Below are 14854 nucleotides of genomic sequence, written 5' to 3' on the forward strand. Positions count from 1 at the left end.
AGAAAATAGTATTAACAACAAAAACGAAAAAAAAAACCCCAAAAAAAGAAAAAAACCCCAAAACCCGGCATATTCAACAAACACATTCCTCCCCTCCACCGAAAAATAACCCCCCCCCCCCCCCTTGCGGGTTGCTGCTGCTGCCGCCGACCTATTTTCCTACCGTTCTGCCAGGAAGTCAAGGAAAGGCTGTCACCGTCTTAAAAAAAAACCCTGTGCTGATCCCCTCAGGGCAAATTTCACCCTCTCCAATTTAATGAACCCCGCTATATCATTGATCCAGGCCTCCACGCTTGGGGGCCTCGCATCCTTCCACTGAAGCAAAATCCTCCGCCGGGCAATTATGGACGCAAAGGCCAGAACACCGGCCTCTTTTGCCTCCTGCACTCCCGGCTCCACAGCTACCCCAAATATCGTGAGCCCCCAGCCTGGCGCGACCGTGGATCCTACCACACTTGACACCGTGTTTGCTACCCCATTCCAAAATACCCCCAGCGCTGGGCATGCCCAGAACATATGGGCATGGTTCGCTGGACTCCCCGAGCACCTAGCACACCTACCTTTGCCCCCGAAGAACCTGGTCATATGAGCCTATGTAGCACCTTGAACTGTATGAGGCTAAGCCTCGCACAAGAAGAGGAGAAATTCATCCTTTCCAGGGCATCCGCCCACGTCCACCCCCTCAATCTCCTCACCCAGCTCCTCTTCCCATTTACCCTTCAGCTCCTCCACCGAGGCCTCATCCACCTCCTGCATTACGTGGTACACGTCCGAAATCCGCCGCCCTCCAACCCACACCCCCAAGAGCACCCTGTCCCGTACCCCACGTGGGGGCAACAGAGGGAACCCCTCCACTTGCCGCCTGGCAAACGCCCTAACCTGCATGTACCTAAACATGTTCCCCGGGGGGAGCCCAAACTTCCCCTCTAGCTCACCCAAGCTCGCAAACCTCCCACCTACAAACAGGTCCCCCAACCTCCTCATACCTACCCTGTGCCAGCTAAGAAACCCGCCATCAATGCTCCCTGGAACAAACCGGTGGTTCCCTCGTATCGGGGACTCCGTCGAGACCCCCACCTCCCCCCATGTTGTCTCCATTGCCCCCAAATTTTGAGGGTACCTGCCACCACCGGGCTCGTGATATACCTCGTTGGAGGGAGTGACAACGGCGCCGTTACCAGCGCCTCTTGCTTCTTGCCCTCGGAGTCCTATGCGCCCATACAAATCCCGTAATACTCCTGTTGACCCTCCTAAAAAAGGCCTTCGGGATAAGGATGGGGAGGCACTGGAACAGGAACAAAAACCTTGGGAGCACTGTCATCTTGACTGACTGCACCCTGCCCGCCAGCGACAGCGGCAACATGTCCCATCTTTTAAACTCCTCCTCCATTTGCTCCACCAGTCTTGTGAGGTTAAGTTTGTGTAGGGCCCCCCAGCTCCTAGCCACCTGGACTCCCAGGTACCTAAAGCTCCCCCCTGCCCTTTTCAGTGGGAGCCTACCAATCCCCTCCTCCTGATCCTCCAGGTGCACAACGAACAACTCACTCTTACCCAGGTTGAGCTTGTACCCTGAAAAGCCCCCAAATTCCCTGAGAATCTTCATCACCTCCGGCATTCCCCCCACTGGGTCCGCCACACATAGCAACAAGTCATCTGCATAAAGTGACACTCGGTGCTCCTCCTCACCCTGCACCAGGCCCCTCCAATTCCCCGACTCCCTCAACGCCATGGCCAGGGGCTCTATTGCCAGCGCAAAGAGCAAGGGGGACAGGGGACACCCCTGACTCGTCCCCTGGTACAACCGAAAGTACTCCGATCTCCTCCTATTCATGGCTATGCTTGCCATCGGGGCCTCATAACAGCCTCACCCAACTGACAAACCCCTCCCCGAACCCAAACCTTTCCAGCACCTCCCACAAATACCCCCACTCAACCCTATCAAAGGCCTTCTCCGCGTCCAACGCCACCACTATCTCCGCCTCCCCTTCTACCGCCGGCATCATTATAACATTTAGAAGCCTACGTATATTGGTGTTCAGCTGCCTTCCTTTCACAAACCCCGTCTGGTCCTCATGAATGACTCCCGGCACACAGTCCTCTATCCTTGTGGCCAAGATCTTTGCCAACAGCTTGGTATCCACATTTATCAGCGAGATTGGCCTATATGATCCACACTGCAGGGGGTCCTTATCCCGCTTAAGGATCAAGGAAATCAGCGCCCGTGACATAGTCGGGGGCAAAGCCCCCCCCCCTCCCTTGCCTCGTTAAAGGTCCTAACCAACAGGGGGCCCAGCGTCTAGCCCCCTTCGCACCACATTTCCTCCCCTATCCTTCACTCCACCAATCTCCCTGGCCGCGTCCCGCTTACGGAGCTAATGCGCCAGCATCCTACTCGCCTTCTCCCCATATTCGTACACCGCTCCCTGTGCCTTCCTCCACTGAGCTTCCACCTTTCTGGTGCTCAGTAAGTTGAACTTGGCCTGAAGATTACGGCGCTCCCCCAGCAATCCCTCATCCGGAGCCTCCGCGTATCTCCTGTCCACCCTCACCATCTCTCCCACCAACCTCTCCTCTCTTTACTCTCCCCTCTCTCTATGGGCTCGGATGGAAATCAACTCCCCTCTAACCACCGCCTTCAATGCTTCCCAAACCGTCCCCACTCGGACCTCCCCATTATCATTAGCCTCTAAGTACCTCTTGATACACCCACGAACCCGCCCGCCCACCACCTCATCCGCCAGCAGCCCCACCCCCAGGCATCAGAGCGGGCGCTGGTCCCTCTCCTCCCCCAGCTCACGGTCCACCCAGTGCGGGGCATGATCCGAAATAACTATGGCCGAATACTCGGCATCCTCCACCCTCTAAATCAGCCCCCTGCTCAGGACAAAAAAATCGATCCGGGAATAGGCTTTATGCACGTGGGAGAAAAATGAATACTCCCTGGCCCCCGGCCTCGCAAACCTCCAAGGATCCACCCCCCCCCCCCAAATCTGGTCCATAAACCCCCTCAACACCTTAGCCGCCGCAGGCCTCCTGCCTGTCCTGGACATGGATCGATCCAATGGGGGATCCAGCACTGTATTAAAGTCCCCCGTCCCCCCCGCGCATAAAACCCGCATCGTCCCAGTTCGGGGCATAGACATTCACCAGCACCACCCGCTCCCCCTGCAGCTTGCCGCTCACCATCACATACATCCCTCCACTGTCAGCCACCACCTTTGACGCCTCAAACGACACCTTTTTTCCCACCAGGATTGCCAACCCCGGTTCTTTGCATCCAGCCCTGAATGAAACACTTGGCCCACCCATCCCTTCCTCAGTCTAACCTGGTCCACCACCTTCAGGTGCGTCTCCTGGAGCATAGCCACGTCTGCCTTCAGGTGCGTAAACACCCGGGCCCGCTTGACCGGCCCATTCAGCCCCCTCACATTCCAAGTTATCAGCCGGATCCGAGGGCTCCCTGCCCCCCCTCCCCTGCCGACTAGCCATAACCCATCCCCTGCCCGCCCCAGGCCAGCACCCCCCCCCGCTCGGCCCGTTTCCCACGGCGGCAAACCTCCACCCCGGCCCCCTCTGCATCCTCCAGCTCCTTCCTGGCCATTTCAGCAGCAACCCGGTCCCCCCCCTCCCAGGCTAGGACCCCTCCCAGCTGCGTTACTCCCTCCATAGCACGCCGTGAGCCAGCTAACTTCTGCTGACCCCGGCGACTCCCGCCACACCTCAGACCCCTCCCAACGTGGGGCTACTTCTCCTCCCCCATGCCCATCAGCAGACCCTCCTCTCGCGCGGGGAAAAAAGCCCGTGCTTTTCAGCTCTGACCCCGCCCCCATCCACCCTCAGCGCGGGAAACCAAAGAAAAGCCCGCGCTTTCACCATGCCCGACCCCGCTTCCTCTAGGGTAGCTCCCATTGTCGGCCCCCACCACCAGCTCCCCACACTCCAAGTCTACCCCCCGACTTGAGCCCATCCACCGAACCCACGCAAAAAGACAACGCCCCACCCGTCCTAGAACAACACACAACCAGCATAAAACAGAGAACCCCCCCACCAAAAATTAACACAGTTACGTACAAACCCCCGCCCCCGACCCTCAGTTAGAGTCCAACTTCTCGGCCTGCACAAAGGCCCACGCCTCCTCCAAGGACGCAAAGTAAAAGTGACGGTCCTTGTAGGTGACCCACAAACGCGCCGGCTGTAACATGCCAAACTTCACACTCTTTCTGTGGAGCACCCCCTTCGTCCGGTTGTACTTGGCCCTCCGCTTAGCCACCTCCGCACTCCAGTCCTGGTAGATCTGTACCACCGTGTTCTCCCACTTGCTATTCCGCTCCTTCTTGGCTCACTTAAGCACGCACTCTGGGTCAACGAACCGGTGGAACCGCACCAGCACCGCCTGTGGCGGCTCATTTGGCTTGGGCCTCCTGGCCAGTATTCTGTGAGCCCCCTCCAGCTCCAGGGGCCCCTGGAAGGACCCAACTCCCATCAGCGAGTTCAGCAAGATGACCACATAGGCCCCCAGGTCTGACCTCTCCAGCCCCTCCACTTTGAGCTCCCGAAAGCAGCGCTGGAGTCTCCTGCTGCTCCTGCGCCCACCGCCTCCATTCCTCGAGGCCTCTGCCGGCCGCCATCTTGTTTTACTGCCCCGCTTTTTCCTAGGCGCTGCCACCGCTTTTTTGCTGGCCCCACTCCTGGTCCAGACCATAGAACACTGGGGATCTACCACTGAGACCTTCCCACGTCGGGAACCGTCGATCAAGTACCGCTGGGGGCCCTAATAAGAGCCCAAAAGTCCGTTCCTAGCGGGAGCTGCCGAACGTGCGGCTTAGCTCTGCATAGCCGCAACCGGAAGTCGGAAGATCAAAACTATTGTATCCACTTTCTCTGCAGCTACCATAAAACCTTAGGATACAGGTTGTCAAGGCCAGGGGATTTGTCGCTACTTAATCTTATTAATTTCCCCAGTATTATTTTTTTAAAAAAGATTTTCATTCTTGCCGGACCCATGGCTCCCCATTATTTCCAGAATGTTTTGTGTTTTCTCCGATTGAAGACCAAGACAATGTATTTGGATAATTTCTCTACCACTTCTCCAATCCCTGCTATAATTTCACCTATCTCTGCCTCTATTGGGCATATAGAATCAGAGAATGTCAAAGTGCAGAAGGAGGCCATTCGGCCCATCGAGTCTGCACCAACCCTCTGAAAGAGCACCCTAACTAGGTCCACACCCCTGCCCTATCCCCATAACCCCACCTAACTTGCACATCTTTGAACACTTAAGGGGTCATTTTTTAGCATGGTCAGTTCACCAAACTTGCTCATCTTTGGACTGTGGGTGGAAACTGGAGAAACCCACGCAGGCACCAGGAGAATATGCAAACTCAACACAGACGGTCACCCAAGGCTAGAATTGAATCTAGGTCCCTGGCACTGCAGTCTCTTCCTTTTTATGTGCCTACAGAAACATTAACTCTGTTTTTATGTCTCTTGCTAGTCTACTCTCACATTCTCTTTTCACTTTGCTTATCCATATGTATTTTTAAATCCTCCCAATCCTCTGGTTTACTACTCGTTTTGGCAGCATTAGAAGCCTCTTCCTTTAATCTCATTATCTTTAACTCTCCTTGTTAACGACAGTTGGACCACCTTTACTGTGGGGTTGTTGTATCTTAAAGGAATGTACATTTGCAGTAAATTATTTATTCTTTAAATGTTAGCCAAATGCCAAATCTCTTAATGTAGTTTCCCAATCCACTTTGGCAACTCATCTGTGTAATTTGCTTTGTTTAGATTTGAAACCCGAGTCTCAGACTCTACTAAATCATTTTCAATTTCAATATAAAATTCTATCATTTCTTCCCTAGAGGCCCTTTACTTCATGGTTATTAATTAGCCTGTTCCTTAGTTGGTTATAGATCATATAAATCTAAAACGTACCTTGTTTGCATCCTGTAAACTCATTCCTCACAATGTTGCTGCATGTTTGGTTTCCCGGTGTATGTGAAGGTTAAAGCCTCGATTACCGTATTACCCTACTTAGGTGCACCTCTGATTTATGCTCCACCCTACACCCCCACTACTGTCGGGGCCTATAAACAGCTCCTTCTAATGTTTCTTGCGCCTTGCTGTTTCTTAGCTCCCACCCAAACTAATCCTGCATCTTGAGTTAAGATCCTTTCTCTCTACTGTCTTCACCTTCACTATTTATCATCAGAGCTATTCTTTTCATTTTGCTATCTCTTCTAAATGTTAGGTATCCTGCAATTCTGTATTTAGTTCCCAACCTTGGTCATTTTTCAATCAAGAGGAGGCAGTGAGTGGAGTAGCAATGTTGTCACTGGACTAGTAATCCAGAAACCCAAGGCAGGATGTGGGGACCCAGGTTCAAATCCCACCACGGTATTTGGTGAAATTTGAATTCGGCTTTTAAAAAAAAATTTGGAATAAAAAAATTTTCTTTAATAAATTTAGAGTAACCAATTCTTATTTTCCCAATTAAGAGACAATTTATTGTGGCCAATCTACCTACCCTGCATATCTTTGAGTTATGGGGGTGAGATCCACGCAGATACGGGGAGAATGTGCAAACTCCACAAGGACAGTGACCCAGAGCCAGGATCGAACCTGGCGTCCTTGGCACTGTATGCAGCAGAGCTCGCCACTGTACCGCCCAGAATTAAAAATTCTAATGATGACCATGAAATCATTTGTCATGAGTCATTAAATCCCATCTGGTTCACTAATGTCCTTTCTGGAAATTTGCTATACAATTTTCCCTTGCGTAACCTTAGTCACAATTATCCTATCACCTGTCCCTGCTTTGTTTTGTCTAATCTGTTACTCTGCCCGTGACAATTTCCTTGCTGCTTTTGAATTTACTATTTCCTGAATCCTCCCACCCCAGCTTTATTAGTTTAAAGACCTGTCTACTATCCTAATTATTCAATTTGCCAGGTCACTGATCCCAGCCCAGTTTAAGTGGAGCCTGACCCAAAGGAAAATAGCTCCGTCTTTTCCCAGTGCCAATGGCCCACGAAGTGAAATCCCTGCCTCCTACACCATTCTTTCAACCACCTGTCTAACCTTTTAATTTGTTTATCCCTACACAGTTGAGGTGTGGCTCAGATAACCATCTGGAGGTTATGGCCTTTGAGGTTCTACTTTTAATTTTAATCCTAACTCCTTGAACCACACTCCGAACATCATTCCTAATTCTATCATGTTGGTTCCTACATGAACCATGGCACCTGGATCCTTCCTCTTGTCAATCCAGGTTTTTCTCCAGCTGGGAGGAGTTGTTGTTAACCATGGCAATCCAACTTTCGGAACTCAACAACTCTTATTTTCCAGATTATACTGCCTTCTACCACCAATGCATTCCTTTTAACTCTGTCCTCTTGAATGACGTCCTGAACTATGATGCCGTGGTTGGTTTGCCCAACGTACCTGCTATCCTGCACTGATCCACTTGGGAGCGAGTACTTCCGACATGTTGGTCAAAGTAATGGACTGAAGTCCCTCCACTGCATCCTAGGTGCCCATACCTGTCTGATGCTCAGTCACACCCTCCTACCCATAACCATTGACCAACTCTGAAGGACTTTGACTGCCTCCTGCAACAGAGTGTCCAGATAACACTTCACCTTCTCTACTGGCTCACAATGTCTGCAACTGAGTTCAGCTCAACAATACTGAGGCAAAGTTTCTAGTTCTGCAGACGCTTAAGCAGATAAATGATTGTTGGAGATCACAATGCTGTCCAGAAGCTGCCACTACAAGCAGTATTGTGAAGTTGAAAGAGTACGTGGCTTCTTAAAGAAGCTATAACCATGAGTGAATTCTTTCCAATGTATTTAATCACAAACAAGTGACCTTAAGATGGAATCCAAGCCCTAGTCTTTCAAACCCTTCAGCTTCAGGTGTTGAATGAACCATCCAATCAGCCCATAACTTCAGTTATTTGTTAACTTGATTTTTATTCTCTCATTGCACAGTGCTCAGTGCCAATTCTGGAAAGGGTTTGAGTGCAAGCATCATGGTTACTAATCCAAACCACACAAGGTTGGGTGTGTTCTTTAGGATTTCCTTGTGACAGGACCTTCTATCATTGATTCAGGCTTAGCAGAGCTTCTACCTTGCATTTATCTATGCATAACTAAACCATCCTTGATTGATGTTAGCCAATATCCACAAAAAACTCTGCTTTGATGCTTGCTGTTCTAATTAATTGATCTAATTATTTCTCAATCGCGAAGGGAAAATTTGTCCAAATTCGTGCTCCAATCATTAACCAGCTGCTGTTGCAAGCACTCGGGCAGTACGTTTGTCAGTAGGGATGTCACGCAGGCTTTCACAAATACCAGCCGCTTTGGTAACGTACTGAAGCTCAGCCAGTGCCTTTTGTTGGAAGGGTCCATTAAACACCTTTAGGCTGCTGCACATTCTAGCAGAGGTTCACTGGGAAAATATCAAGGGTTCGAGTGCCTGTGCTGTATTATTCATTCTGACTGAACACTAAGAACAGTCTGTTCAGCGTCGGGATCTTCCCACAAAGCGAGGAGTAGTGGTGAACAGTGGTTATTGTGATCAGTGGAGAGGGTGTGGAAAGAATGCCTCTGTCATAGGGAGGAGCACTAAAAACTGCTGTCTACTTACACCCACTCGTATATTTTGGAGCAAGCTTCAAAGAAATCACGCATTCCAGCTGGCAATCCAGACCCTCTTGGGTCTGCTGCTGCACGTAATTGCCAGCTAGCAATGCATCATTTGCCCCGAGGTTGATTTTTGGATGGGAAGAGTGGGGGAAACATAAAACAGTTTGTAGTCTGCTTTTCCTCCTACTGGGTAAGTCTCCAATCTCGGTTATAAACTTTCTTTTTAAATGGATCTTTCTGATTTGTTTCTTATTCTGTTGCAGTGGTGTACACTTCAACTCTCAGGCTATAGCTCCAACCATAGAGCAGATTGACCAGTCGTTTGGAGCAACTCATCCTGGAGGTAACTGCTGGGTGTGCGTGTGCACAGCAAATCTAATTCAAGGTGTAAAAATGAAAGGCTTCCAATGAAGTCAATAGGGAAAAGTTAAGACATGATTTGAGATCATTGCAAAAAGAGTGGAGAATATATTTTGGAGAGTTAATGGCACCTAGGATGACCTACCAGGAATAGTGGTGAAAACAGAATCTACAACAGCTTTTAAAAGGAGAAGTGGATAATATTTTGGGAGACAAAAGAAGCTTTAAATAGAATGGGCAGGAGACTAGGATTAAGTGGGGGTGGCCCTTTGGGAACTGTTAGGCAGAGTGGGCTGAATGGACACTTTGACTGCTGTAAAATTCTTTTTGATTTGTAGAATTGCAGGTTCCAATTTTCCAACTGCTTTCACCAGATTAGCACTTGGGTGGGAGTTGTTAAATGAAGGAAATGCAATTCGTCATAGACATAGGCAGGAGCTTTGTACCTGAGATTGGTGAAGCCGTATGAATTTTGATGTTTTGACAAATGATTTATTTTCCTGCCCTCCTCATCATTTCTTATGATGCTGCTGAGTGCAGGTTAGCTGTAATGCTCGCTCCTATTAACCGAGTTTAAAAGTAAAGCTTATAACGCAAATTAGTTGGAGGATGAGAAACTCGCATGCTCTTTTTATTTTTACTGCCGCTATTTTGTCGCTGTCATGTGTAGGTGTTGATTATAAAGTGTATCCTTTATTGTGTAGGGGCAGGGCTTTTGCTCTGATCCAGGGGAAGCTGTTTGTTGTTGTTGGCCATCGTTTGCCTTGCATAGTGGGTGTTCCGCTCTGGGATCTAGGCAAAGAAAAAGAGAATGAGCAGAAAGGTTCGGATGTCAGCAAGTGAGGCAGCATTGTGCCTAATGTTTCTGTGTGCAGTAACATCGTGAGAATGATGCACACAGTGTATATTGCCAGAACAATGGTCAGATTCACCTCTCAAGCCATGCAGTTCTGCTGAGCTTGACACAGCCATAAGTTCAACAAACACAACCGCTTTGTAACTGCAACAGGTTCTGGATAATCAGGGTTTCCTGGTTCCTAGAGCCTGTAGGCCAATAGGCCTGGGTATTTGTGAGAGAGAAACAAAAATGAACAAGTAGAGTACAGGTTGACTTGAATAAAATATGCTTTAGTGGAGTGTGCAACTGTGTTGGGAGGGATCCAAGAGAATCCTTTACAGTCTGCTTGCTCACAAGTTGAAGTACATGAGTTTTAACCTTTAATGCTCTCCCTTTCTCTTGCATTCTAGTGTACAATGCAGCTGAACAACTTTTTCATCTCAATTTCCGAGGGCTTTCATTTTCCTTTCAACTGGACTCCTGGAAAGAAGCTCCAAAATTTGAGGTGAGGTCACCAGCTGTAATGATCCTGCTCTCAATTGATCTGGAGCTTTCCATTGTTCTCAGATGCGATTCATTGTTCTTTACTGCTAAAGCTCACAACTACCCATCACCCCCAACAAGCTCCCTTGATGGCTTAGCTGGTACACGCACTGCACAGTGTGGATTGAGTCATACCAACCAGGAAGTTCAGAATTTGATCACTAGGGTAAATCTCTGCCAAGGATGTGAAAACTCTCTCCATCAAATAGAGAGAAAATTGGCCCGGTTTTCCAATTTCAATGACTATTCATTGATTCAAGCTATCCGCATCGGTCAGGGATTGGCTACGGTTAGCTGTGATGCTCTCTATCAGTCTGCCATCATTCTATCTGGAAATATGTTTGGGAATGTTCCAAACAACCCAGTTTGAAAAGCAAAAGGAAAAAGATGGGAACAATTTCTCGCAGCTCAATACGTGAGCCAGAGTTTTTACAGCACGGAAAGAGGCCCTTCGGCCCATCGTGAGCACACTGGTCATCGAGAACCTATCTATTCAAATCCCATTTTTCAGCACTTGGTCTGTAGCCTTATGTGCTGTGGCATTTCAAGTGCTCATCTAAATACTTATTAAAAGTTGGGGTGCCGTCTCTACCACCCTTTCAGGCAGTGATTTCCGGATTCCCACCATCCTCGAGGTGAAAAGGTTTTTCCTCAAATCTCATTTAAACCTCCTCGCCTTCGCTTAAATCTTTGCCCCCTGGTTATTGACCCCCTCCTCGAAGGAGAAAAGTCACTTCCTATCCACCCTATCTATGTTCTGCATAATTTTATACGACTCAATTAGGTCCCCTATCCGCCTTCTCTGTTCCAAGAAGCACAACCCCAGCCTATCCAGCCTCTTGCGATAGCTGAAACACACCAGCCCAATGCGAATCTCCTCTGCACCCTCTCCAGTGCAATCACTTCCTATAGTGTGAACTGCACACAGTACTCTGGTGTAAAATGAAAAAACTGGTCGAGCCCAGTGATGCAACTCTTCTGTTAGGGCAGATTTTACCTGTCTTTCTCTCTCCTTCACCTGGGCTGAGTATAATGAGATTGCAGCTAAGGGCTTGAAGGGGGAAGTGAGCATGCCAGCAGAAGGCGAAGGGAGGGGGGCGTGGTGCAAAGGGAGGGGGGCGTGGTGCAAAGGGAGGGGGGCGTGGTGCAAAGGGAAGGGGCGGGGCGCGAAGGGAAGATGCCGAATGATGTGATAATGAGTGAGATCTGCTGTGGATGAAACTACTCTAGGGCCAATCCTGGATTAGAAATTGAAGATGAAGGTAAAGATCTGGATTGGTGGAGGCTGTCTAGTTATTGGGTATGATGAATAGTGTGGATTGAGAGCAACAAGCAAGTTAATTGATGTGGGAGGTGCGGGCTCATTACTTGGTTGTTGGCATCCAAATCTCTTTTTCCTTTATGCGCTATTTCCACTTGCTGATTGTAATAAAACGAGAAATGTTGAACCAATTTGTGTTTACACAGCCCAAATTTGCACATGGCCTGGCTTCACTACAGATTCCTCATGGTGCTACCGTGAAACGCATGTACATATACACTGCAAACAGTCTGCAGGACACAAAGTAAGTAGACTGCCAAAAGAATGAACACCATGTGATTTCCCTGATTGGTTAGGTTGCCGTAGGCATTGCATGTTCCATCAGCAAGCGATGTGTTTTTTTAAAAAATAAAAAATTTGCATGATTCAAAAATCTGTGTTGTCCAATAACTTTAATGAAGCAGAACATTCAGTTGAACTGAACACTGCTGAACGTCAGCTTGTAGCAATTTGCCACTTAAAACATATCCCTAAAGCTGCACGTATTTGGTAATTGCTAGATCTGGCCCGCTGTTTAAACCTGGATTGTATTTGTCAGCAGGTGCCCCTTTAATGGCCAATGCCTTTGTGGTGTTTTTATGACAGCCCCACAGCCATCAGATAGTAATTAAAGCTTAGGCTTGGTTAGTCAATGCCACTTACTTGCGCAGTGTATGCATGATACTTCTGTAAAATATTAAAGGCTAATTAAAGACAGGCGGCACAATAAAGTATGCTCACTATAGAGTTTAATATTCACTGCAACCTCTCATCCAGACAACAACAATCCATAAAAACACAGAATGTGGGAATTATACAGGGAGTCTAAGCATGTGAAGATAAATATGTTTATCAGTGGAGTTTCCTGAATTGCTTGTGTACTGAGTGCATCAATCTGGCTTTTATAGAGCTCCCACGATGCCACTCAGTTGTTTCTATGGTAACGTGTATGCAGAGACTGTTGAAGTATTAAGAGATGGTGTGGGACCCCTGGGCCTCCGCCTGCGACTGCTGACAGCAGGTAAAACACAAATCATTTTGCACTCTCTTTTTTTGGGGTATGGATTGGGAAAGGGGAAATCTAGTGACCCGTTTACATGAAGGAGCGCAAGTGATGCTATAGTCACCCTGTTTAGTCATATATAGAAAGGGGGCAGCTAAGGTGTGTATGTGAGAAAAGCCAGGAAATGTGTCCCATCACCATACACAGTGGGAGTCACGCAGGCTGATGAGAGTGGGCACAGTATTGGTTATTGGCTGAGGGAAATTACGAGCATTGACAGGTCAACCCAATAAACATATGCTTTTTCTTCTGGAAAATGCAACCAACAACTTTTAATCTTGCCCGACTTTGCTGCTTGCTTCAATCAGTGTGACTTGTCAGAATCACAGAATCCCTACGGTGTCAAAGGGGGCCGTTCGGCCCATCATGTCTGACCAACCGTTCGGAATACCACACTACCTAGACCCAATCCCCAACCTTATTCCTGCAACCCTACCCTAAGGGGGCAATTTAGCAAGACCAAACCGCCTAAACTGCATCTTTGGACGATGGGAGGCAACCTGAGGAAACCCACGCAGACATGGGGAGAATGTGCAAACTCCACACAGTCACCAAAGGCTGGAATTGAGCCCATGTCTCTGGTGTTGTGAGGCAGCTAACCATTATGTCACCATGCCACCCTAGTTTGAGAGTTTAAGCCTCATCCCTGCCCTTGAGTGGTTAATCTAGGCTGATACTCCCAATGGAGCCCTGAAGAAACAATGTTATCAGGGGCTTAAGCTGCGACTCTCGTCTGTTCTGGTCATTGCGGGGTCTTGGGTGTGGTTCAGTGACACTCTTCAGAGCAGCGAGTTCTCTTTGACCAACCTTCTTACCCAAACGCTACCGATTTTTAAAAAATAGCGTGAAAATGTAAACTGATCCTTAATCCTGTGCTGTTCATGGGGTTTGATATGTAAAGTAGCTGCTGTGTTTGCTTATGTAGCATTGCTGTATTTAAAAAATCATTCAATATCTGACTGTTGAGGTGTCTTAAGATGCAGAAATGCATAGTCAGTATTATTTGCAGTCTGACACTGGGCTTTCTGATTTATTACCTACACATTGCCAACCCCTATCTGGAATATTGGCCTTTTCCCCATCAATATGTGAGAGCACAATGTTTGTAAATGAGAGTTTACTCAAAAAAAATGTTCCAGTGCATGTCAAATTACACTATTTACAGATTGACCCCTTTGGCTTTATGAATCTCGCATTTAAATACCCTTGCAGAGGCCAGACTTTGATAAATGCCTATTGATGAAAAATACAAGGTGTAACTGATGCTTTTCAGAAAGAGCTTCCAGGTATTGACAGCAGCAAGGCAGTTTGCTTTTCCATAATGTTCAATAGCATATATATTGAACATATCGCTTCATTCCCCATGAAGGCGGGAGGGCATCCTTGGAGTGTTGTTATGACTAAATAACCAGCGGAACCCAAGAAGTTGTAGTTTGTAGTAACTAGTTAACCCAGCCCCACAGGGCGTTCTCAAACTAGCTGTATGTCTGACTCTCTCTTGGAATTATCCTTTGTCTCCCTCTGCTGGTTCAGATGAATAAATGCACTGCCTGGCTGAGCCTTGTACTGCAGCATGTTGTTTATTGTGCTGAGTCCACTAAACTCTGTCATTGAGGTGACAGATTGATTTGTGTTCCTGATTTAGGAGTGTAAAAGGTTCAAGCGTATCTCGTGTAATCTTCAGAAATTCCAGTGCGTGCAAACTGAAAGTCCATGTATGTAATTAGGCTTGGCTGTGATGACTCCTGTAGTTGGATAGCTCCTTTGTCCAAACTCAAGCAGAAGGTACAGGCACTTTGGAGAAACCAGGCTCACAAGTGGAATCGTACCCAATTAGGAATCACTATCTTCAGAAGAAAATGAAGATTCAAAGCATTTGAAATGAAAATGAATGAAAATCGCTTATTGTCACGAGTAGGCTTCAATGAAGTTACTGTGAAAAGCCCCTAGTCGCCACATTCCGGCACCTGTTCGGGGAGGCTGTTACGGGAATCGAACCGTGCTGCTGGCCTGCCTTCAAAGCCAGCGATTTAGCCCAGTGTGCTAAACAGCCCCAGTTGCATTTGTGCAACTAGAAATACCAGGGTCAATCAGCC

The 14854-nt window shown here is 48.1% G+C and overlaps 1 protein-coding gene across 1 annotated transcript in view; it reads left to right on the forward strand.

Moving 5' to 3' along the window:
- The window catches only part of c9h16orf70 (chromosome 9 C16orf70 homolog), a 108746-nt gene that overhangs the window by 55158 nt on the left and 38734 nt on the right, over positions 1–14854 (forward strand). The window contains exons 5-8 of the mRNA XM_038806940.1: positions 8918–8997; positions 10263–10357; positions 11863–11960; positions 12604–12716. Of these exons, the coding sequence (XP_038662868.1) occupies positions 8918–8997; positions 10263–10357; positions 11863–11960; positions 12604–12716 (386 nt within the window). The remainder of the gene's footprint in view (positions 1–8917; positions 8998–10262; positions 10358–11862; positions 11961–12603; positions 12717–14854) is intronic.

Source organism: Scyliorhinus canicula, chromosome 9, assembly GCF_902713615.1.
Source record: "Scyliorhinus canicula chromosome 9, sScyCan1.1, whole genome shotgun sequence".
Lineage (NCBI taxonomy): Eukaryota > Metazoa > Chordata > Chondrichthyes > Carcharhiniformes > Scyliorhinidae > Scyliorhinus > Scyliorhinus canicula.